This window comes from Dipodomys spectabilis, unplaced genomic scaffold (assembly GCF_019054845.1).
Source record: "Dipodomys spectabilis isolate Male_0828 unplaced genomic scaffold, ASM1905484v1 ptg000002l, whole genome shotgun sequence".
NCBI lineage: Eukaryota > Metazoa > Chordata > Mammalia > Rodentia > Heteromyidae > Dipodomys > Dipodomys spectabilis.
In genome coordinates this window covers 59,471,360-59,495,760 of record NW_024870679.1, presented here as the reverse complement: position 1 = coordinate 59,495,760, position 24,401 = coordinate 59,471,360, and the positions used below count along the sequence as shown (strand labels likewise).

Below are 24,401 nucleotides of genomic sequence, written 5' to 3'. Positions count from 1 at the left end.
GTTCCTATGAGAAAGGTCCCACTCTTTGGGGAGTTTCTGATTTTATGATCCATCATCTATCAATCCCACTTGACATCTTTTTCCTCAGGCAACAATTTTTCTGTCTACGGAGACTGGTTTTTATTTGATCGTGTATTACTTGTAACTTCACCTCTCCACTCCTAACGCTGATAGGCACACCTAAACTCAGCTCTTCATACCTTTTACATCTTCTTTCTTTCAGAATCTTCTCTAAATACTCTAGCTCAGCTGGAACATCTTTTGGTGGATTCCAGGTAGAGGAGAACCCTCCATCTAAGCTCTCATGATTCGTAAGTAGGGTGAATTTGACCCTCCTATGAATCATGATCTAATGTACACTTCGAAGACTGTCAGATTCACCCTGTACCCCATTATGCTTCTGCTCAACCTCTAACCTTTGCAGAACATTGTCTCAGATGTCCTATCCAACTCCGAAGTCTTCCACACTTCATCTTGAAGTACCAGTCTCCATCTTCCCCAGAGCCCTCTCCAGTACCCCTGCTTCATGGAGAGCTTCCTCTTATTTCTTTTCGTCTTAAAATTTTTCAATTGAAATAAAATTATACATATTTACAAGGCATACCCTTGATATGTATACTTGATAGATACCAATATAAATAGCAGAGACGTATTTTTCTCCTTGAATATTTATCTTTTCTTTGTAGGGAAACAAAATTCTTTCTTCTTGCTTTCTTGAAATACATAGTTATATAGAGTCACCCCATTGGGTAACTACACACAAACTTTTCTGCCATGTCTATCTGTCTGTTGTCTTTCTTTCAGAGACACTCACTTGTGTTCATCTATAATAATTTATTCTATGCCATTATTTTCTTTCCATTTTTAACTGTTCTTTCAATCTCTGTATCTTGCATATGATAAGAAGTTTCAATTGGAGACCATGTCATATCCTTTCTCTTGGTCTGTCCTCTAATATAGTGATGGGATTATGAAAATGAATCTTTTACATTCAGTTTGGGGGTTATTTTCTCTTTCTTCAGAAAAATTATTAAAAATCCTGCATATAATATGGCAGTTACATTTTGAGTGGTCTAGAATTAAATTGCTTTGGAAATAATGTAATGAAAAGATCAAACCAAAAGAAAAGGCAAATTAAGATTAAAAAATAAACACATACAAAGTAAATGAAGGCATTGCTATTGCCATAAGGTTTCTTTTAGAGAGTACTAAGGTTTACCTCACCTCCTTCTGTGGCACACTGCAAAACAGTTTCCATCCATGTACTTTTTTTTTTTTTTTGTCGGTTGTGGGGCCTGAACTCTGGGCCTGGGCGCTGTCTCTCAGCTCTTCAGTTCAAGGCTAGTGCTCTACCACTTAAGCCACAGTGCCACTTCCTGATTTTTCTGCTTATGTGGTGCTGAGGAATCGAACCCAGGGCCTCATGCATGCAAGGCAAGCGCTCTACCACTGAGCCACCTTCCCAGTCCCCATCTATATACTTTTGCATTCATTCCCTCTTCTTTACTCCTAGATTTTGAACTAGTTCTAGACACTTTCTTTCTCATGGGCACTTCAACAGCCTCCTTTTCCCTTTCCTCTCTTATTTTCTTTTTCATCCTATGTTTCTTTCTGAATGACAACTTCATCAAACCATGCCTGGGTTTAGAAACTCTGAATTAAGTCATGTTTGCAATTTTCTGCTCTGGCATCGAATCATTTCACCCTGTGGCCCCTTTTATATTACTGTCTTGATCGTTTAGTATTCTTTGAATGGTCCCTATTCTGCCAGAGTAGAGCTCCCTAAAGGGGCTTCCTGCATAGCATTTTGCTTGGCCAGTCTTGCACCTTTGCCAAAAAAGTTTCTCTATATCACTCCTTTGTGCCTAACTGCACTTACTGTTTAATACTCAAGTTAGCATTTACAGAACCTTCTTTGACCCCAAGAAAGGATTCTCCTTCCTTTGAATCTTCACAAAGCATATTCTAATGGCACTTACCATCTTCTAGTGTTGGATTTGTTTAAACATGACCATTCATTTGCCTGTTCCTTACCCAGCTCCAAATATTTGTTGAACAGTAGGTACTGGGCATAAAAAGAGTGATATAGTCTGCTGGTGAAATGGTAGTAAGACTTCTGATTTTAAAATGCAATGTATCAAATATGTTAGTGGATGTTCAAGAATCCTGAGGGGCCAGTCTGATCCTGAAGGCTGTCTGATGACTCCCAGAGGAGTGCTTTGTTCAAACACAAAAGATATTTAGGTATTAATTAACAGGTAGACAAGTTGGGGGTGGGGTAGGAAGCTCAGATAGAAGGGTTAGGTTTAGGAAAGGCGCAGACATAAGGCAAAGCAAAGTATGTGTGAGGAATGGGAAGTGACTCATTCTGACGTGGTGGAGCCATCCGGAGAACAACAACAGTATGAGGAGAAATGCATCAGGTGGGCAGAATTTTGCCTGGCTAAGGACCTTACAGTCATTCTAGGACGAATAGGGGGCCAGGAGATATTTTAATTTGGACAATTATAAGATTGGATTCTGGATTCGATTTGGGCAGTAAATAGAATGAAGGAAGGGTCAGAGACAGGAAGTGACTATCAGGGGGGATGCTTGTCTGATTCATCTCTCTATTTCTTGATGGTGCTAAGCACAGTGCCAAGCACATGGTTTATATATAAATCATATTACCTGTAGGAAAGGAATAAAAGTATGGTGTCCCCATTTTGATTGAAACACAAATAGATAGGCATGCCAGCTTTTGAAATGTATATGTCACCTGTGTTTCTGGGATCACACAGGTAGAGGGCGTTTTCCAGCTTTCTGAACCTGTCTATCCACATCTCACATTCTTCAGGCTTGTTCTTCATGGTTGGGCTCATGGGCGGCTGGGAGGCCGGCCTGATCTTCAAAGAGCTCAGAGGATCTTGTGGGGCTGAAGTCTCAGCAAGAGGGCTTTCTGGCTGCTCTTTCTCTTCTGGAGTTTTCTACCAAAATAGAACAAGTATTTCACTGGCAACAATTCACCATCTAGAGTTTCTCCAGACTCTTGGCCAAAGATGAGGCCACACAACTAGGAAGATTTATTGTAAGGTCTGGCTTTGGAGAGTAAAGATGCATTTTAAATGCTCAGTACCATGGGACCATATCTGCCAAGTTTTTGCTGGATGCAGACTTGGTTAAGATTTTATTTTTAAGAGAAAGGTGACATCATTACTTTGCTTCAGTTTTTCATTTCTGACTCGCCACAAGCAAAGGAACTGAAAATGGCTAAGGCTTTTCCTGATGTTTTCTTCAAAGGATAATAGCAAGAACTACAGGGAGTAGGCTTTCCTGCAACCTTTGCATCCTCTCAGGGGGATAACTTCTCTAAGATCAGAACTAGAGTTGGAAACAATACTGACACCCTCTTAAGCTTGTGGGCCTATGTTAAAGGATGGATAGTGTGCTGGAATATTCATTTAAACAAAGGACATACAGAGGCCCAAAAAGTTACTGTGATGTACTAAGATTGCACAGATATAAGGGCAGATTCAAGACTACATGCAGGGCATAGAGATGATGGTTACTTTACATAGGTATCCTAATCCATGCCTAGTGCAAAATGAAAATAAAATAGAGAAGTTATCCCAGGAGTACCATGTAGAGAGAGTGGGGGTCTGTTGTCTGCTCTGCCTTTGTCTGTTTGTTTTCACCCCAGGAACATCATTGTTCCTCCACTCTGTCCACCTGACAGCAGAACGGCCATGTTCTACTTGCATAGTTTAAAACTGGGCATTTAATGCAACATGAGCAAATAAATACACCGTCCAAGAATTTCAGTTATTTTTATGAAAGAGACACAGAAAGGGAGACCAATAGAGATCATTCTTTGTAAGATGCTGAAACTCTGATGGGTTGTCTACCTGAACACTAGAAATGAGAAGTGAAGAGTGAGAGTCAACAGAAGATGGAATGGAATGTCCTGACAGTGCACAAGGTCCTGGTGTTAGTTCATTGCTGATTTCTGTCTGTATTTAATGTCATATGCTTCTTGATCCTTGGAGGAGATTAGGCTGCTAGGCTTGCCCATTGCAATCTAAATGTCCCTTAGAAAACGATTCCTCACCTGCACTCCCTTATGCTTGGAAATGTTTCAGTCTTTGCAATTCTGTACAATGGTCTCAAATTTCTCACATATAAAAAGATGCTATATTCTGATGAAATTGGGGTGCTGGGGCACAGTGGCTCATCAGGAGGTTTGCCATTCAAGACCAGCCATGGCAGAACATTAGTAAGACTCTCATCTTAACTAATAAGCTAGGCAGTGGTGGTACACTTCTGTGGTCCCACTATATAGGAAGCATAGGTAGGAGGTACAGGTTGGAGGATCACAGTCTGAGGCTGGCCTGAGCAAAGATGCAGGGTCCTATTGGAAAAAATAACTACAGCAATTATTGTTGGAGGAATGGTTTAAGTAGTAGATTGACTTTCTTAATGTGTATAATGCCTGTACTATCAAAGACAGAGAGAAAAAAGAGGAAAAAAAGAGGAGGAAGTGGAGAAGGAGGAGGAAGAGGAGGAAGAAAAAGAGGAGAAAGAGAAGGAGAAAGAAGAATTACAACAAGAAGCCAAAGTTCTGAGTTGGGTCACAAACATGAATAGAGCAGTTGAAGGGAAAGGTGAAGTCTTTTTTTTTCTGAAATAGAAGATTATACATAACTGTACCTATGAGGACAATAAGCAACTGGTAAATTGCTTTAAGACAAATCAATTTATGGAAAAGCCAAAAAATGTTTTCATTTAGAAGAGTATTGATCTTATGCATTTCTGGAGATTTGGGTCACTGTAGAAATCCGATGAGAACTTCAGAAAAGCTGCCCAGATGAACACACATATGTGAACATTTTGAAAGATGATTTTTAGTCAGATCTAAGATGACTTTGAGTCTCAGAAGCTGATTCTAAGCCATGTTATATTTCTTCAGATAGTCCAATGCTGCCTGAGATTTGTAAGGATGTGACTAAGGCTCAAGCAAGTACTTAAGTAATGAACATGGCTCCATGTATCTTACTCTTACCCTATCAGGAGCTGTGAGAATCTCTTGCTTGGCGCAAATGAACATTTATGTTCTTCTTGCTTATTTCTCTATCTTAACTTCTTTGAGTCCTACGTATACACCTTTTCCTTTAGCCATAAACGACCAGATAAAGAAAAAACCCTGATTTTTAAATGGCTTTATCTTCTTATAATGCTGTTCCATCTGTTATAAAAGCACTCCTTGTCATCTAGCCCTTCTCCAAGAAGTATCTCACATTTCTATAAAGTCTTCCCTGAACACCTCAGCTAGGAGAGAGGCAATTACATTGCAGTGTCTTTGCCCATTAGGGTCCTCATCGCTGCATTTGTTGGGGTCTTCTTCCAATAGATATTTGGAGACTGTAGGCATGTGAGTGCTACTGATGAATCTGCTCTCAAGGTGTAGCAGTGGCTTGCACACAGTAGGCTTTCAGTGAATGAAGGAATGAATGGTTTTCTCTGGAACAATAGGAACATTGCTTTTCTCAATCCTCTGCTTTGGTCTTCCCTTTTAAAAAGTGGGACAAGAATGTGAGGAGAATTAGTTATTGCTGAGATGCAATAAAATCCTCAAAGAAGAGGCAAAATAAAAGAGCAAAATATTTTTTTTGATAATCTTATTCACAACAGGCTTAGCATGCAAGGAGAAAAGCATGTGCTGTTGTTTCTTGCATAACAAGAGGCTTGCCAAAATGGATACTGTTTTCTAAAATATTTCAATGTGTGAAGTGCTTGAGAGGCCTCCTGTCATTTTAAGATGAATTATGTTCTAATCTGGGCATTTAAAAACACAACAACAATAGAAAAACTGGGGCTGTTTTTCAATTCTACAATGTTTCCTGGCTCAGTGTTGAGAATATTAAAATGGATTTGAAAACTGCTTGCCAAATATTTCCTCCTCTTCTTCCTCTTCTTCCTCCTCCTCCTCCTCCTCTTCCTCCTCATCTTCTTCCTTCTTCTTCTTCTTCCTTCTTTCTTCTTCTTCTTCTTCTTCTTCTTCTTCTTCTTCTTCTTCTTCTTCTTCTTCTTCTTCTTCTTCTTCTTCTTCTTCTTCTTCTTCTTCTTCTTCTTCTTCTTCTTCTTCTTCTTCTTCGTCTCCTCCTCCTCCTCCTCCTCCTCCTCCTCCTCCTCCTCCTCCTCCTCCTCCTCCTCCTCCTCCTCCTCCTTCTTCTTTCTTCTTCTTCTTTTAAATTAGAGAGACTGTTACATTTTAAAATGTGTTGTCTGGGGAAAAGTCACCCCCTTTTTCTGGAAGTCAGAGTTAAGATGTTAAATAGGTCTCATAGCCTCTCTTTATTTTAAGGTCAGATGATAGATCTGTCACCAGCTTGGGAAGGACACGTGTACACATCCTACAAGGGCAATTTCCTATGGCATGTGGCCATCCCAACACCATGTGATAGTAAGAGGGTTCTGCATGCCATCTAGCATAAGAGTTAATCCACACTTCTAGGAATTCTTCTCTGTCTAGGGAGAGTCTTAAAGAGAGTACTTAGAAAGAAAAAGCTCCCAGGGGAGAGCCCCACCAAAAAACAGAGGAGATCAGGTCAAGGACCTGCGGGACCTTCCTCTAACTCTTTATACCCAGGTACCTACCACATGTTCAGTTTTGCATTCCTCTATCTCGTGGACCCAAGCCTTCCCTGGAGTGGTAGGGGAATCCTTTGCAATCTTCCCTAAACAAGAAAGAAAAGACATGGAAGGGTTTAGTTCAGTCTCTTTGTTTAACACATGTATATAGAAAATAGCAATCATCGGGCCAGAGGCCAAGGTGATGGTGGATAACTGAGAATCAGACACAGCCTGTGCATTCCCCCTCTGCTACTTTCTGTTGAAGAGGTGCTGTATGACAGAGGTGCAACCAGTATCTCCCACTCCCCGCTAGCGTTCTGTCCAGATGCTACTAGCTGTAGCCTGTTGCCTTCAGTAATAAAACAGATTTCCTTGAATTCAGGCATACAACCCCACAAAAACCTACTGCAGTCCTTGAACAGTTGGGTTTGAATGTTAGCTACTTCCTTTATTAGAGACATGGCACTAGGTACATTACTCAACCTATTTGTGCCTCAGTGTCTTCTGTGAAGTGGGGTTAATGATGCCTTCAGGTTCTTCTCAGGATTAAATGGACTAGAAAGTCTAAAGCAAGACCCTGGGGTATGGGAAGTGTTCAATGAATATGCAATAATACTGTTATCTGGTTAAGGGTATTTTCATCAATAAATTCCCATCTCAGACATAAAACCTTTTTTTTTCTTAAGGCAGGCTTTTAGCATTGTAATTATGAGTCATTATGTACTGCTATAGTGTTCTCCACCATCCAGCATTAGAGTGTGTATGGAGGGCATACTTGTGAAATAAATGAATGGTCCTGTGCCCTCCCCTGTCTGACTCAGGTGCCATCCAGGGTAACCCTAATTAGATGTTTAATGAGGGTCATGATAACAACCAGTTAGGGCAATAAGTACCTCCCAGGCAGATCTGACTTGGCAGGTTGAAAATTTGTCAAGATAACCCCATCATTACCTAGTAGCCCTGGCCTCTGCTCATTATTTCACTCAAGATAGGTAGAAATAGCTTTTCTATTTATTGTAGGGGGGAAAGATTTCCAATGGTAGGGGGGGCACTTAGAATGAATCTACGAGTTGTATGTGAAATAGGGGCAGGAGTACTGAACTCTGGTGTCAGACCAGTCAGAACATTAAGCCATGAGTTTTCACTTTACCAGCTATAAAATTTCAGATCATTTCTTTCCATCAGTGAAATTACACCGGCATAAGTATTATATGAACTATTTACTCTAGGGAAGAGATACAAACACATCTGTGATGGTGTTATATGACCATAAGCAAATCTAGTTAACCCAAAGAAGAACTAATATTACCAGATGCCAAACTATCTTTTTCTCGACACTATCCTTTTTAAGTTTTTATTTTCAAAGCACTACCCTTTTAAGAACAGGTTCTAGAACCCAGACTTTGTCCCTATCCCAAGTTCCTTTCTACTATCGATCATTTTCAAAGTTCCATTAGAAGAAAATACATACTAGTCTACTTTGATTTCTTTTAAGCTTCTCTTTCTTCCTAATAGTTAATAGCATATAAAAAGGTAACGGTTTGCATGTGTAAACACTGTTTGGGAGACTTGAGGCAGAGCTTCTTTTTTTTTGTTTGTTTTTTTGAACACAGCAGGAAGGATAAATAATAACCATCTGTCTGGTCTGCCAGTTGAAGACATGTATAGGAGGAAATAAGCCAAGTGGGTTTCTAGAGGTTTCCAGGTGTGGAAAGGGCCAGGTTTTACAGGGCTTCCAGTGGACTCCGATAGTTACATAGCCAGCCCTCCTGTCTGCTCCTTCTAATGACCTGAAATCAGTGGTCTCTGGAGGTGGCTTCATTTGAGAGCCACTCAGGGAGCTTTAAAAATGACTACTGCTCAGCTTCATACCATTCCAATTAAGGAAAAAGAAAATCTCAGGCGAGGAGAACTCAGCTCAGTACTTTTCAAGGAAATCCCTCAGTGATTTTAAAGTGCAGCCAGAGTAGAGGACCATTGCCTGAAATAAAGGTTTTCTGGCACTTCAGCTCCTCTCAATGGAGCTTTTGTGGGAGGAAAATTAATCTCAGTTAAATAAAAACAGCAGACATTTTCCATATATTCTAAAGAAAAACTGACCCTGTGATATAAAAATTATGCCCATTTGACGATGAAGAAGTTCAAGCAGTGAAACTTTCAGTTATCAGTTGTCTTGAGACAACAGGAGTAAGTTTAGGTTTATATTTCAGAGCAAACTTTTCTTTTCTTTTTTTTTTTTGGTCAGTCATGGGACTTGAACTCAGGACCTAGGCACTGTCTCTGAGCTTTTTCACTCAAGACTAATGCTCTACTACTTAGATGCATAGTGCCACTTTTGGTTTTCTGGAGCTTAATTGGAGATGAGTCTTATGGACTTTTCCTGTTGGGCTGGCTTTGAACTGTGATCCTCAGATCTCAATATCCTAAGTAGCTAGGGTGATAGTTATGAGCCACCAGCACCCAGCCCAGGACACATTTCTTAATTGCTTAGTAGTTGCTAGGCTGTGCCACAACCATCAATAAATCAGAGTTTTCTTGTGAACTGGGTATTCTAGTGGCAAGGGCCAACAAAGAAATTCATATCATTAAGTATTATAGACCCAGCTAGAGCCAATTGTGGAGGTTGGAATGACTCCAGCTGCTGACAGAAATGCACTCAAGACCTCCACAGCAGTGATGGTTAGAAGAATGCTGAGCAGCATCAGAGGAACAAGAGAGCCGTGAAAATACTTGGGAACAGAGCACTTAAGAAAAAAAAGTTACAGCTAAGACCGAGGCCTTAGTGCAGGAAGTAGTGTTTAGTATACTCCAGCAATAACTGAGAGGAGAAGGTAGCTGAAGTGAAAGGAAATACCATGGACTGAAGACGAAGTTCCTTGTTTGATTTCCCCCGTGAGCATTCCCTCTTTGGTAATTTCCCTTATTGCTGTCCTCTCCGGTGATAGAATGTTTTCCTCTGTGAGGACCACGCCTTCCCTATCCCAGTGCCCTATGGTTTGAGAGGGTTTGATTTCTAAGTTCAGCTCCCTGCTGGGTCTGATTATTTTAGCCTTTTATTCAATCCCAATCCTCATGTCAAACTCAAGTTGAGCCTCCTAGTTAGAGAGGAGTGACTTGCTACTTATCCAGTGAATTTCCTTCCTCAGTGCGACGTATCAAGAATCTTGTGGGGCTGTGACAACCAAAACTAACCTATCTCTTTGGTTGTTGAAGAAGGAGTTCCTGCAGTTACCATGTTTGTGCTATGGAAAGCCTATAGTTGATGCCAAAACTTGGTAAAGCAGAACAGAGAGCCAGAAAGAATGTACATCCTTCATGGTGACATTTGGATGGCCAGATCAAGCCAGGCTGGTGGTATTTGTTGTGCCAGACTTTTCATCTAAATGATCCAAAAATTTCTCTATTGTCTAATGCCAACTGAGTTGGCTTTTCCATCCCTTCACTGTAAGTAGCTGTATGGTAATTAGCCTGAATTTTTAAAAATTAAATGGAGGCCAACCATTTCCCATTTCCCTTTGTTTTCTATAATGATATGTCTTCAAGAAATGTATGTTTAGGAAAAGAAATCCTTTGAGACCACTCTTCCTTCACTTCCAAATTTCCAAGCATCAGTAGCCATACTGTGCAGCTCAGCCCTTTGCTCCTCCTCTTCCTTGCCCTCACTAATATTCTTCAGATTGAGAAGAATGAAATCAGTAGCCATATTAGTTTAGATGCTAGACTAACATCATGTTTGGAGGGCCTATTTTTGATGTGGCCTTCATGGGATTTCATAGCACTTTTTGGACCTGTGACTTGAAGTGTTTCAACATTTTGGGGCATTCCTCTTAATTGCTTCAAATTGTTTCAGTTCTATTTATTTCCCCTTGCCCTCTGGCAATAGCATGTATGTTGATGTTGTCACCATTTCCTATATGTCTCGTGTGTACATTTTTGGAGCTAATGTATCCTTATTTCTCATCTATGTATTAACATAAATATTTCACACCGAACTATATTCCAGTCCACTAAACCTCTTATCAGTTATGTCCAATCCTCTGTTAAATCTATATTTTGGGCTTTTTAAATTTAACTTTTGTACTTTCTAGTTTGTATGTTCCATTTGATATCTTTTATAAATTTATACCTTTTGTTGAAAATTCTCCAGTTTGTAATTTATTTCTCAAACCTATTAATATTACTTTTATTATTAATTTGTTTCAAAATCCTGACACTGTTTACATCAATTCTGGTAATTTTTTAGTAAAGCTAGACTTCTCATACATACTGTAGAAATTTTGTATGATGTTGTCACATACAGAGAGCTTTTCCCCCCTCTACTGCTTAATAATTTAAGTTGAATTTTAAATAAGGACCTTCAAAAGATACTCTTGAATTTTGTCTGATGTTCTAGTTTTGGTCTTCCAGGAGATTTGATCAGACCCAAATGAATCTACTCTTATCATTAGTGCCAATCACAGATATGAAGTATTTATGTGAAAACAATATATAGTCATTAAAGAACAAGTCTACAGGATTTTTTTTTTTTTGGTTCGTCATGGGGCTTGAACTCTGGGCCTGAGCACTGTACCTGCGCTCTTTAGCTCAAGGCGAATGCTCTACCACTTGAGCCACAGTGCCACTTCTGGTTTTCTAGTGGTTTTTATTGGAGATAAGAGTCTCGCAGACTTTCCTGCCCAGGCTGGCTTTGAACCGTGATCCTCAGATCTCAGCCTCCTGAGTAGCTAGGATTACAGGCGTGAGCCACCGGTGCCCAGCTGTCTGCAGGATTTTTATGATTGCAAATAAGATAAAGTTTCAAACAAAAGAAGTACATATAAACTGAGTGACTTTAATCAAATAATCATAGCATATTTTAAACAAAAGAGACCATAGGAATGAAAAACTCAAAATTCTACACACCCATTTTTGAACATTTCCTGTGGGGATAAAGAATATACAATTAAATATGTTTAAGATCATCTAAGCAGTGATACAGAAATAGGAAGAGATCAAAACATTAACTTCCTCAATGAATAGTAGATTATCATACAACACCACCAGCACTCCAGCTTGTTACCCTGGACAGTGATACACTGGCTAAAACTTAACAATATATTGCTTGTTTTCCTTGTCAGACTTGTCATCCCAAAAGATCAATAAGACTTGTTTCTCTTCCTTCCTTCCTTCCTTCCTTCCTTCCTTCCTTCCTTCCTTCCTTTCTTCCTTCCTTCCTTCCTTCCTTTCTTCCTTCCTTCCTTTTTCTCTCCCTCCCTCCCTCCTTCATTCACTTTGCTTTTCCTCCATTTTAAAATTGAAAAAATAAATCAAATTAAAGTAAAATAAATGATTTAGGATAAAATGGTTATTTAGCTACAAAAGTGACACTTTGACTTACATTTTACAGATTCTTTTTATGCCCTATCATATCCTATATGCTAAATTGTTTTTCTTTAACATTTATATGTTGAAGTTCTAATATTCAGTACCTTGGATTGTGGCTTGGACATAGAGCCTTTAAAGCAATGATGGCTAAAATAAGCTGCCAGGATAGTTTTTTTTTAATCCATTCTGACTGATACCTTTGTTGAGAATGAGAAATCTGAAAACAGAGAATAGATGTGTGTGTGTGTGCGCGTGCGTGCATGTGTGTGTGTGTGTGTGTGTGTGTATGAGCGCACACACACACAGACAGAGGAAAAGTGATGTAAAGACAGCAAATATCTGTCCAGCACTGGGGAAAGATTGCTGTTACAATTGTTTCTGCATTCTTAACAAGAGCCATGTATGAATCGTCAGAGGATAACAGACACCCTCATTGGTCACAGCATTGACCAATGGAGATCTGTATGATACACCTTGCAAACTCAGCTGTGTGGTGCCTTTCTAAAGTAATTTCTTCATTTACTTGGCAGTTTCTTGGAGATCTTAGACCACCTGTATAGTGGCACTAACACCCAGCATGCCTCTGTGTAGTGTGATATCCTCAACCTTAAAGATGTACTGCATCCAACATATTTACTAAGGTCTGGATATTTCCAATAGCAATGGATTGAATTGTGTGCCCTTTCCCAAGTTGTATTCAAGACCCAATTACTGGTACCTGTGAACTGGCCCTTATTTGGAAATAGTATGTACAGATGTAATCAAGTTAAGATGAAGTCATTCTATGTTAGTGTGGACTTTAAATCCAATGACTGATACTTTTTATAAGAGAAAAAGAAGAGCTAGAATAGATGGAGGTACAATAGACAAAGGAAACACAAAAGAAGGCCACGAGATGGCACAGGCAAACCCTAGATTTATACAGTGACAAGCCAAGAGAGACCTGGGGCTACTAAAATATGGAAGAGGGAAGAAGAGTATTCCATGGGGCAAAAATAATGACACTTTGATTTCAAGTGAGAACTATCTTCTTTGTGAGAGAGGAAACTTTTCATTTAAGCTACCAACATCATGTTTATGTTACAGCCACCCTAGGAGATGAACACATTCAATATTCCCTTAATTTTTCAACATTATGATACTCATATATAAGTAATCTTTGTAGTGAATTTACTACTTGAAATACCCAGTTAGGTCCCTACTTTTCTACACAGATATAGACGGATGTATCTACTCTCCAAAACACACACACACACACACACACACACACACACACACACACACACACACACACACACACACTCCCTCAGTACCTTGTATTTTGATTCAAAGTAGTTGATGGATGTAGTAAATAGAAAAACTACAACAGCAGATTAAAATCAATGCATATTTTTTCACCTGTCATATTTAAAACTTGCTAATTGCTAAATATTTTGCCCAATTTACTTTATAATTTCACTTAATAATATGTCTTGGAAAATTTCCTGTTGCAGCTCAATTATGTTATTTTGCAAGTGCATTGTTTTATAAGTTGGTTGAACAGTGATTTAATTAAATGATTCTTGAAGGGTCTTTTAATTGTTTCCACCTTTACAAACAAAAAAATACCCTGATATATAAGTGGGGATCCCTTTATTTAGGATGCTTTGCATCTTTACATTGAGATAGTATCTGAAAAGTCATGAACATTCTGGAATTGATTTCAGTCTGTATCCACTAGAGTTGGCCTAATCAATTGTTATCTGGGCTTGATCAACCATTAGTCATAGTAAATGTGAGATTCAAAAAGTTAGGATAGTGGAAGATTTGCTCTGATGTAGTTGATTATTAAAAATTAAAGAAGAAATTAATTTCACTGATGTTGCTTATAAAAGATTCTTTATTGTACCTATCTACACAATCTAGGACTAGGGGATAAAAGAGAAACATACTTGTCTTTCTTAAATAAAATATGGCAAATATCCATGTAATATTGACATGGTCTATAACAATTATCCTGCCAATGGTTTCATGAAAGATAATCTGGTCATAAAAATAAGCCAACAGAAAATAACAGGATATATTTTATGATAATAATGTTATTAATTATGGATCTGTATAATTATGCAGAGCTTATATGAGTAACTCTCATCCTAAGAATTATCTTTATGAAGCTGTAATCTAGAACTGTAAAATATTTTCAATGTAATGTAGTCACCAAGTCCACATAAATTAAAAGTAATATATATATATATATATATATGATATATAAAGGACGCAATCAACATATACATTCATATATACACATATATGCATATGTTGGAGATGCTTTTGGTGATTATCAGGAGGATAAACTAAGATAGAAATAAAACCAGAGCAACTGAAATTCTGACAATACCAAGTTATTCAGTTACGTATGCTGACTTTATCTTAAAGGGCTACCACTGGGGAATGCCTCAAGATAAAATAAAACTTGGCAAGTTATGTCTTTTACGATCCAACTAGCCTAGAAATATCTTCATGAAGCAATGGTCACTCCAATTTTCTTTCACTGGTGAGCCACTTACACTTTGGGAAAGAATGAGAGGAAACTCAACAAGCAAGCCACTCATGCTAAGCAGCCAAGTAAAGAAAGCTGCTGGGAAATAGAAGGTCTCTCAAGAGGAATACTGGACCTCACCTGCAGGCAAATCAGGCAAATCTGAAGAAGCTTGTCTCAGCAATTCAACAAACTTCTGCCATCTGTGTAAGGAAAAGAGATACAATCTTAGTAATAAATATCATTATCCTGAAAGAAGACACAGAGAAACTTTATGTTAAACCTGCTTAGGAGAGGTACTGAAAGAGCTTTTTGATACCTGTGTCATTCAAGGTTTAATTCAGGAAGCAGAAACTACTTTAGGTACCTACCTTAGAAAATTAGGTACTCTGAAAATTATTGCAAGGAAAATAAGAAAAATATGACTGCAAGAATCAGTGTAGCTGTTCACATTTGTAATCCGAGCACTTGGGAGGCTGAGGCAGGAGGATAATATATTTGAAGAAAGCCTCAGCTACATGGTAAGATATTGTCTTAAAAAACAAATAGAAAAGACTAGAACTAGGATATAGCTCTGGGAGACTGTTTTGCCTAGCAAGTGCAAGGCCTTATGTTCTATCCACAGCAACACATGTACATGCACACACACACACACACACACACACACACACACACACACACACACACACACACACACACACACACACATCTTTGCAAGGCTTGTAGCCTGGAGATTGAGATCTGCTGTCAGTTTGGGGTCTGCCCTCAGTGGTTGTGGTTCAGAGATCAGGGAACTGCAGGGAAACCTGGCTGGTTCCCTATCACACTAAACATGAGGTTTGTAACTATTCAATGTCAGGTAAATTCTGGCCACTGGAAAAACGAGTGCTAGCCAGTTTCTGGAGTTATTACTGCTGAAGGGAAATAAGTACATACATAAACTCTGTGCCATCACCCCTCTGATTCCCTTTTCACCTCTCTCCTGCAATTGCATCTTGGTGTCACAGAGATTTTAGAAATGCTTTATTCAGCTCTCACAAGTATGGGAAGAATTGCAGCACAGAGCAGAGCAGAGAAGGGGACAGATAAAGTGCAAATAGATAATGTATGAAGAATTGTCCAAGAAAAACTATATTAATAATAATAATAATGCCTGCAAGTGACAATCAGGTAGCCACTGAAGTACTTCAGCAAAGCTGATGGTAAAAATCATTTATATTTTTTTAACTAGCATTTATCTTCTGCTTACATGTTTTCCACTGTGTTTTGGGATATCTTGTGTGCTAGTACTATAGTTGAAGTCCCATACTTTGCTCTAGCCAATTGTGTGACCCACTTGATCCAATCTCCATCTGTCATTTTTCCTATTCCTTCTTTTCTCCTTCTTTTCTGTTTCTGTCTCAAGAGATGCCATTAATTTTTGGTTCTGCTCCTTCCTGAAGTTTTAATTTTCCCCCAATAGTCTTAGTTATTTCATAGCCTTTAAAATATTTGCTTTTGTGTAGATTAGAAAAGACAGCTTCTGTTGTTAGCAAACAAACTGCAAGTGACAAGAACTTTGATTTCTGTCTTCCCCATCAGAAGCAAACCAAAACTAGAGAGTAGATTGAGGCTAGACTCTGGTGCTCAGGCTTATAATCCTAGCTACTCAGGAGGCTGAGATCTTAGGATCATGGTTCAAAGCCAGCCCAGGAAAGGAAGTCTGTGAGACTTTGATATCCAATTAACCACCAAAAAAGGCAAGAGTGGAACTGTAGCTCAAGTGGTAGAGCAGAAGCCTTGAGCACAAAAGCTGACCAAGAGTATCAGTCTCTGAGTTCAAGTTCCACTATTATTAGCACACACAAAAATGTTGTGTGTGCATGGTGGCATGCTCCCCTATAAATCACATACTGGCCTGTCTCAAAAGGAATGTTAGATCACCTCCCAAGCCTATTACCTTTCTCTACTTTCTGAATTGTGTGTTCTAGGCTAAGGGAGAGTGTGGGTAATTAGATCTGCTCAGCTTGTGCTTGCCTTTTTGTCTTAGCACATCTTGCTCCTTCTCCCAACAATTCTCCCTGATTTCTCACCATGTGGAAATCCTGCCATGCCAAGTAATGGAGACTAGTGCTGAAGAGCCAGCTCTATCCAGGTTGCTAGATCAGTGTGCTCCATGACTTAAAAGGGTGACTTCACAGCCGTCCCTTCAGAGTACTGAGGTTCTCAACTCCATCCTAAATGTACAAAACCAGCAAGATGGAAGAGGCAGCCAAGCAGCACAGTGCCTTCAGGAGCTGGATCACTCTGCTGGGATTGTGTAATGGCATACATATTTACATCTTTCTAAAATTCATATGTTGACATTCTCACAATGTATTTGGAGGTGGGGCCTCTGGGAAATGAATAGCTCATAGAGGCAGATCTCTTACAAATGGGATTAGTTTCCTTACATAAAACCTGAGAGAGACTCCTACCTCTTCTGCCACAGGAGTTCACAGTGGGGAAAGGCTGTCTGTAAGGACCCTTATCAGTCTCTAGACTGAGAAAAATATGTCTGTTGATTATAAGCTCCCCCAGTCTATGGTGCTTGGCTGAAGAAGGACAAATTGACCAAGACAGGTTGCCATGACTAAATACTTCAGACCTTTGGTTAAAATTTAAGATCAAGAGGTCAAGTCAGCAAAGGGAGGGAGATGCCCAGCTCCTCAAATCCAAATTCTAGTCAATACTAAGCCCAGGTGAAGCTAGCTCTGCATTAGGCAGTTTAAACAAAGTCTCTGTGCCTAGTTACAATTCTGGGAGCTACTGGTGCTTTAGAACTTATAACATCACTATAATATACAGACTAAGAGCTAATTCTCAAGCTCAAAACTCTATGCTTAGCCTTACTGATGAATTCATTTGTAGGTTACATATCGTTCTTAGGCTCTGTATATCACTATCTTCCTTTAAAACACATAATTTTGCCTACTTCATGGGGCAGATAGAAGGATTAAAAGTTAATATTTAGTAAGGCACTTGGAACACTGTTTGGCATATAGTAAGCCCTATACAAATGTTGACAATACGTAATGGCAACAATACCTTTGTATTATTATTATTACTATTATTAAATGGAAAAGCCAGGTTGGATATCTCAGACCCAACCAACATTGAAAAACTCTAATAGCTATTTTCTAATACTTTTCCTATTCCTTTAAAAAGGTAATTGCTGAATCAGACACCTCATGTTTCCTTTATCTCTAAAAGTCCTCTAGTTGTTCCTAGGCTTAGCAAAACCAGTTCTTTTCAACTTGATTGCACCCTCAATAATGGGCCAGATGTGTGTGGTAAGTCCTACTTGGGGCTGTCTCAATTGCTCCACTCTATTTACCAAGCTTGCATGGTGGCTTCATTAATTTTTCCCTCCCCCAACACAATTTGGCTTGGATGCATGTGTTTTAAACCATTTAATTTTGCCAATACAATTTTAGAGTATTAGTTTGCCTCCTGTTCTCTCTGTCTCTCTCTGCTCTCCTTAATTACCATTTATTACAAAGTCACACACAAAAAACATTAAATGTGCATTCTGACTTCATGTTCCTGGCCAAGAACAGGGATAATCATTTCTATCCAACACAACCTGAATTCATTTTACATAAGGGTGGATTCAGAGGAGAGATTTGAAAAAGTAATCAAGTCTTTCTCAAAATCTCCTTACCTTGGCAGTCATACACTAATGTTTCTGCTAATTGGTAGGCAAATGGCAAAAAAGTAAGGAAAGAAAAATTCAAACTTTTAGTTTTTTAAAAAAAAATTTTATTAAAAAAAACAACAATGCTGTGAGAAGGCTCACAATATTTTCTTCTCTAGTCAGCTCTTGCAATAAGAAGGAAATGCAACTCATTTTATTTAGTTAGATGGGGCTAATCCCACATCACCATAATCCCTCCTGATGTTTTATTGATTCTAAAGGACATTTAATCAGGAAGCAGCTCAACACTAGAATCCTGCTAATTAGCAATCAGCCACATTCCAAATGGGCTCCCAATTGAACGGCAGATTAATGGACAATATGTACTAAAATAATGATTTGCGCATTCAGCTTCTGAAACTTGTGTCTAAATTGCATCTTTAATCTCTTAAGGATATAGGTTTGCATACAAAGTCCTTAACTGAGTGAATTTAATTCAAAAGAATAAGCTTTAGCCTATGACTGTTTAAGGATGAAGCAAGTTTATCTCTTTTAAATGCAATTCTTTAGTTCTCATGATGTTGATGTCCTTAAATCTTCAAAGGTCAAGAATAGGTGAATAATATCCAAAGGTCAAAGACAGGTGAATGAAGATATCTGAGTTTCTGTAATTTGTACACAAAATAGTAGAAAATTAAGATTTCCTTGTTGCCTTCCTCCTCTATTGTCTCTGGCTATCATATTCCTGATTCCTGAAATATTAGATCTGGACTTGAATTTTTAATCAGCATCAGTCTCTACTATGAACCAGGTAGCATGTCACCTTTGATGCTTGCTTTTCTTTTTCTTTTTATCCTTTATTGTGAAAATACCATACAGAGGGGTTACAATTACATGAGCAAGATAGTGAGTACATTTCTTATCAAGCATTGATGCCTCCTCCTTTGTTTCCCCATACCATCTTTTCCCCTCATCACCCCCGACTCCAACAACTCCTTACCACCCCTCCCCACCACCACCACCCCACCAAAGTTGTAAAGTTCATTTTTTGAAATAATGTTTTGTACATCTCATTGTTGTAATGGGTCTACCTGTAGCCCTATTTAAACAGTTTGTTTTGTCCCTTCCCCTCCACAAATTATATCAACATCAAATAGAGTGAAAGCAGGGATTAAACCCTAGGGGAGGTACATACAAAGCAACAAAGAAATCATCTTGTAAATATGTTAGAAACAATCACAAGAAAGAAAAACATTTGAATACTCATCTTGGGGTTCATTTCACCTAATATCAGTTTGTCTGACAGTTTATGTTTGTCTCAGACATACACTAGTTATTGCAAATAAGGGAAACCATGGGACCTATGTTTCTTTGGGCCTGCCTTACTTCACTTGATATAATTTTTTCCAAGTCTTTCCATTTCCTAACAAATGGGGCAATGTCATTCTTTCTGATGGAGGCATAGAATTCCATTGTGTATATATACCACATTTTCTTGATCCATTCATCTACTGAGAGGCATCTGGGTTGGTTCCATATCTTAGCTATGAAAATAATCCTGCAATAAACATAGTTGTGCTGGTAGCTTTAGTATTGTCTTGTTTGAGATCATTTGGGTAAATTCCCAAAAGTGGGATTGCTGGGTCATAGGGGAGCTCTATGGGGAGTCTTTTGAGGAACCTCCATACTACTTTCCAAAGTGGTTGAACAAGTTTACACTCCCACCAACAATGCAGTAAGGTTCCCTTCTGTCCACATCCCCTGTAACTTCTGTTGTTATTAGAGTTCTTGATTATAGCCATTCTAACTGGGGTGAGGTGGTATCTCAATGTTGTTTTGATTTGCATTCCTTTTATGGCTAGGGAGGTTGAGCATTTATTCATGTGTCTATTGGCCATCCTTCTTTCCTCTTCAGAGAAGTTTCTCTTTAAGTCTTTAGCCCACTTATTTATTGGGCAGTTGTTTCTTTGAAGATTTGTTGTTGGGGGATTTAGTTTTTTGAGTTCCAGGTATATTTTAGATATGAGACCCTTGTCTGTTGTATGGCTAGTGAAGAAATTCTCCCAATCCGTGGACTTTCTATTAATCTTGCTAGCTATGTCCTTTGCCATGCAGAAGCTCTGCAATTTCATGCAATTTCATTTGTCCAACCTTTCTTTGATTTTTTGTGTTTCTGGGTCTCTATTAAGAAAATTTTGGCCTGTACAAAGGAGACCTAGGGTTTCTCCTATTCCATCTTGTAATGTTTGGAGAGTGTGTGCTTTGACTCTGAGGTCTTTGATCCATTTGGAGTTGATTCTGGTGCAGGGTGATATATAAGGATCTAGCTTTAGTTTTCTACAAGTGATTAACCAATTTTGCCAGCATCATTTACTGAAGAGGCTGTCTTTCTTCCATTCTATTTTTTTTAGCTCTCTTATCAAAGATTAGCTGTCTATAGGTCTGTGGGTTCATTTCTGGGTTTTCAATTCTATTCCATTGGTCCTGAGGTCTGTTCTTGTGCCAGTACCAAGCTGTTTTGATTACTATGGCTTTGTATAGAGTTTGAGCACAGTTATTTCTGTTAAGGATCGTTTTTACTATTCGGGGTCTTTTATCATTCCATATGAATTTTTGGATTGCCTCTTCTATTTCCTTGAAGAATGAAGTTGGAATATTGATAGGTATCACATTGAATTTGTAGATAGCCTTGGGAAGTATTGCCATTTTCACGATGTTGATCCTTCCAATCCAGGAGCATGAGAGGTCTTGCCACTTTCTAAGTTCTGTTTTGATTTCCTTTTTCAGGTTTTTAAAGTTTTCATCATAGAGGTCCTTCACTTCTTTGGTTAAGTTAATTCCTAGGTATTTTATTTTTTGTGGGGCTATTACAAGTGTAGTTGCTTTCCTGATTTCAGCCAGGCTTTTCTCATTGTTGGCATACATAAAGCCATTGATTTTTGAGGGTTAATTTTATTCCCTGCTACTTTGCCAAAGTTAGAATCAGCTTGAGTAATTTGGGAGTGGAGTCCATGGGATTCTTTAAATACAAGATCATGTCATCTGCAAAGAGGGAGAGTTTTACTTCATCTTTCCCTATTTGGGTCCCTTTTATGTTTGCATTTTGTCTTATTGCTGTAGGTAAGCATTCTAATACTAGATTGAAGAGAAGTGGAGAGAGTGGACATCCTTGTCTCATTCCTGAGTTAAGAGGAAATGGCTTTAGTTTTTCACCACTTACTTTAATGCTGGCTGTAGGTTTGTATTAACAGCCTTTATTGTATTGAGGAATGTTCGCTGGATTCCCATTTTTTCCAGAACCTTCATCATAAAGGGGTATTGGATGTTGTCAAATGCTTTTTCTGCATCTATTGAGATAACCATGTGGTTCTTATTCTTGCTCCTGTTGATGTGATGAATTGTATTAATTGATTTGCTTTTCATCCCTGAAATGAATCCTGTTTGATCGTGGTGTATGATTTTTTTGGATGATTTCTTGAAGTCCATTGGCCAAAATTCTGTTGAGAAGTTTTGCATCAATGTTCATCAAAGAAATGGGTCTATAATTCTCTTTCTTTGATGAGTCCCTGCCTGGTTTTGGGATGAGGGTTACGATGGCTTCATAGAATGAGTTTGGTAATGAACTTGCTCTTTCAATTTCATTGAAGAGTTGAAGGAGTATTGGTGTGAGCTCTGCTTTGAAGGCCTTGTAGAATTTAACTGTAAATCCATCTGGTCCTGGGCTTTTCTTAGATGGGAGGTCTCTTATTGCTGTTTCTATTTCAATGCTTGATATGGGCATGTTAAGATTGTTTAATTCATCTTGCTTTAGTTTTGGCAGGTCGAGATTTGCTAGGAAAAGGTCCATTTCTGCCAAGTTCTCAAACTTATTAAAATAAAGGTTTGAGAAGTATTCCCTTATAATGTTCTGAATCTTGATTGTTTCTGTGGTGATGCTTCTATTCTTATCTCTGAGTTTATTTATTTGGGTGTGATCTCTTCTTTTCCTGATAAGATTTGCTAAAAGTCTGTCAATTTTGTTCATTTTTTCATTTGTTGATTCTTTCTATGGTGTTTTTCGATTCTAATTCATTTAATTCTGATTTAATTTTAATTATTTCTTTCTGTCTACTGGTTTGGGGTTTATCTTGCTGCTCTTTTTCAAGGAGGTTCAGATGTCTCATTAAATTGTTGGTTTCAGATCTCTCCAATTTGTTGATGTAGGAACTCAGAGCTATAAACTTGTCTCTGAGTACTGCCTTTGCTGTGTCCCGGAGGAGCTGGTAATTTGTGTGTTCATTTTTGTTGAATATCATGAAAATTTGAATTTCCTTTCTAATCTCTTCCATGACCCACTCATGATTCAACAGTGTGTTGTTCAGCCTCCATGTATTACAGGACTTTCTTTGGTGGCTTTTGGTGTTGAGTTCTAATTTTATTCTCTTGTGGTCTGAGAGAAGGCAAGGTATAATTTCAATGTTTCTGAATTTGGACAAGCTTGCTTTGTGACCTAAAATGTGGTCTATTTTGGAAAATGTTCCATGGGCTGCTGAGAAAAACGTGCATTCTGATGCTGCTGAGTGAAATATTCAGTAGATGACTGTTAAATCTAGTTGATCTATAGAGTTGTTTAGATCTGTGGTTTCTCCGTTGAGTTTTTGCCAAGTGATCTGTCTAGTGGGGAAAGTGGTGTGTTAAAGTCCCCAACAATTAATGTCTTTGGATCTATGTGGGATTTGAGGGAAAGTAGTGTTTCTTGGATAAATATGGGTGCTCCGTTGTTTGGTGAATAGATATTTAGAATTGTAATATCCTCCTGAAGGAGAGATCCCTTAATTAGTATGTAGGGACCTTCTTTATCATGTCTCACTAATTTTAATTTGCAACTCCCGCCTGTATATGGGGGCCAATTGCTTGCTAGATTTTGTTCCAGCATTTCACATTGAAAATGTGTTTGGTTTTATGGGCAAGATGTGACTCCTCAAGGTGAAGGCAGCAGATAGAAGGATCTTGCTTTTTAATCCAACTAGACAGTCTATGTCACCTAATTGGAGAGTTAAGTCCGTTAATGTTGAGAGGACTGAGAGGTATTTGGGAGTTCTGCAATATTTCCATCTTCTTGGGGGCTGTGGCAACTGGGTTCTTTCTATGGTTCTTGGATTCTCAGTTTGGGTACTGTTTCTTGGCCTTTATTGTTGTCTTCTTGGTTTTCTATGTGTAGGACATCTTTGGACATCTTTAAGTATCTTTGTAGGGCTGGTTTGGTGGAGATATGTTTCAGTTTTTCTTTGCTATGGAAGGTTTTTATTTGACCTTTAGTTATGAAGGAGAGTTTAGCTGGGTAAAGTATTCTTGGTTGATAGTTGTTTGTCTTTAGGGCATGGCATACATCATTCCAGGCTCTTCTTGCTTTAATTGTCTCTACTGAGAAATCTGAGGTGATTCTAATTGGTTTCCCGTTATACGTGATTGATCTTTTCTCCTTGACAGCTTTAAGGATCTTTTCCTTGGTCTGAATTGATACTGTGTAGATTATAAAGTGACGGTGGGATGTCTTGTGCTGGTCTGGTCTATTTGGAATTCTAAAAGCTTCTTGTATCTGAATAGGACTATCTTTTTGCATGTTTGGGAAGTTCTCTGCTAGGATCCTGTTAAACAAATTTCCTAGACCATTAACTTCTGTCTCTAGGTGCTCCTCTACACCCATTATCCTCAGATTAGGCCTTCCATCAGAAGACACCATCAGTGTCTTCCAAATGTTGAATAGATCTATCATATTTCTTGGACTTGTCTTGGATAGTTGTATGTTCTTTCTCTATAATATCTAGGCTGTCTTCAATTCCTGAGATTCCATCTTCTGCATGGTCTAACCTTATGTCAAGACCTTCTACTTTATTTTTTATTTCTTTTCCTTCTAATTGGCCAGCTTTGATGGCTTCAAATTCTTTGTTGGAGCTTTGTTTTAGATCTTGTATGAACTTCATTACTTCCTTAATTTGGTGTTCAGTACGTATTCTCAAATCACTTAGTTGATTGGTTATGGTTTCCTTGGACTCCCCTTCCTTCTGTTGGGCTCCATTCAGCATTCCCTTTGTGGTCTCCCTGGATTCTTTCAGCTCTCCGTTTATGGATTCTATGAATGCCTGTATTGATCTTTGTCTATTCTCACCCTGCTCTCAAAATTCCTGTATTACTCTTTGATTAGCTTCCTTTCATTCATGCAATTCCTGTAGTTCTCTTTGACTGTTCTCAGCCTGCTCATGCAAGTCCTTGATT

General features: G+C 38.6%; 1 protein-coding gene across 1 annotated transcript in view; it reads right to left on the bottom strand.

Annotated features, from left to right (window-relative positions):
- The window catches only part of CUNH1orf87 (chromosome unknown C1orf87 homolog), a 68,828-nt gene that overhangs the window by 4,157 nt on the left and 40,270 nt on the right, over positions 1 to 24,401 (bottom strand). Inside the window, exons 8-10 of the mRNA XM_042674660.1 lie at positions 14,633 to 14,694; positions 6,634 to 6,713; positions 2,759 to 2,966 (exon numbers count right to left, since the gene is read on the bottom strand). Of these exons, the coding sequence (XP_042530594.1) occupies positions 2,759 to 2,966; positions 6,634 to 6,713; positions 14,633 to 14,694 (350 nt within the window). The remainder of the gene's footprint in view (positions 1 to 2,758; positions 2,967 to 6,633; positions 6,714 to 14,632; positions 14,695 to 24,401) is intronic.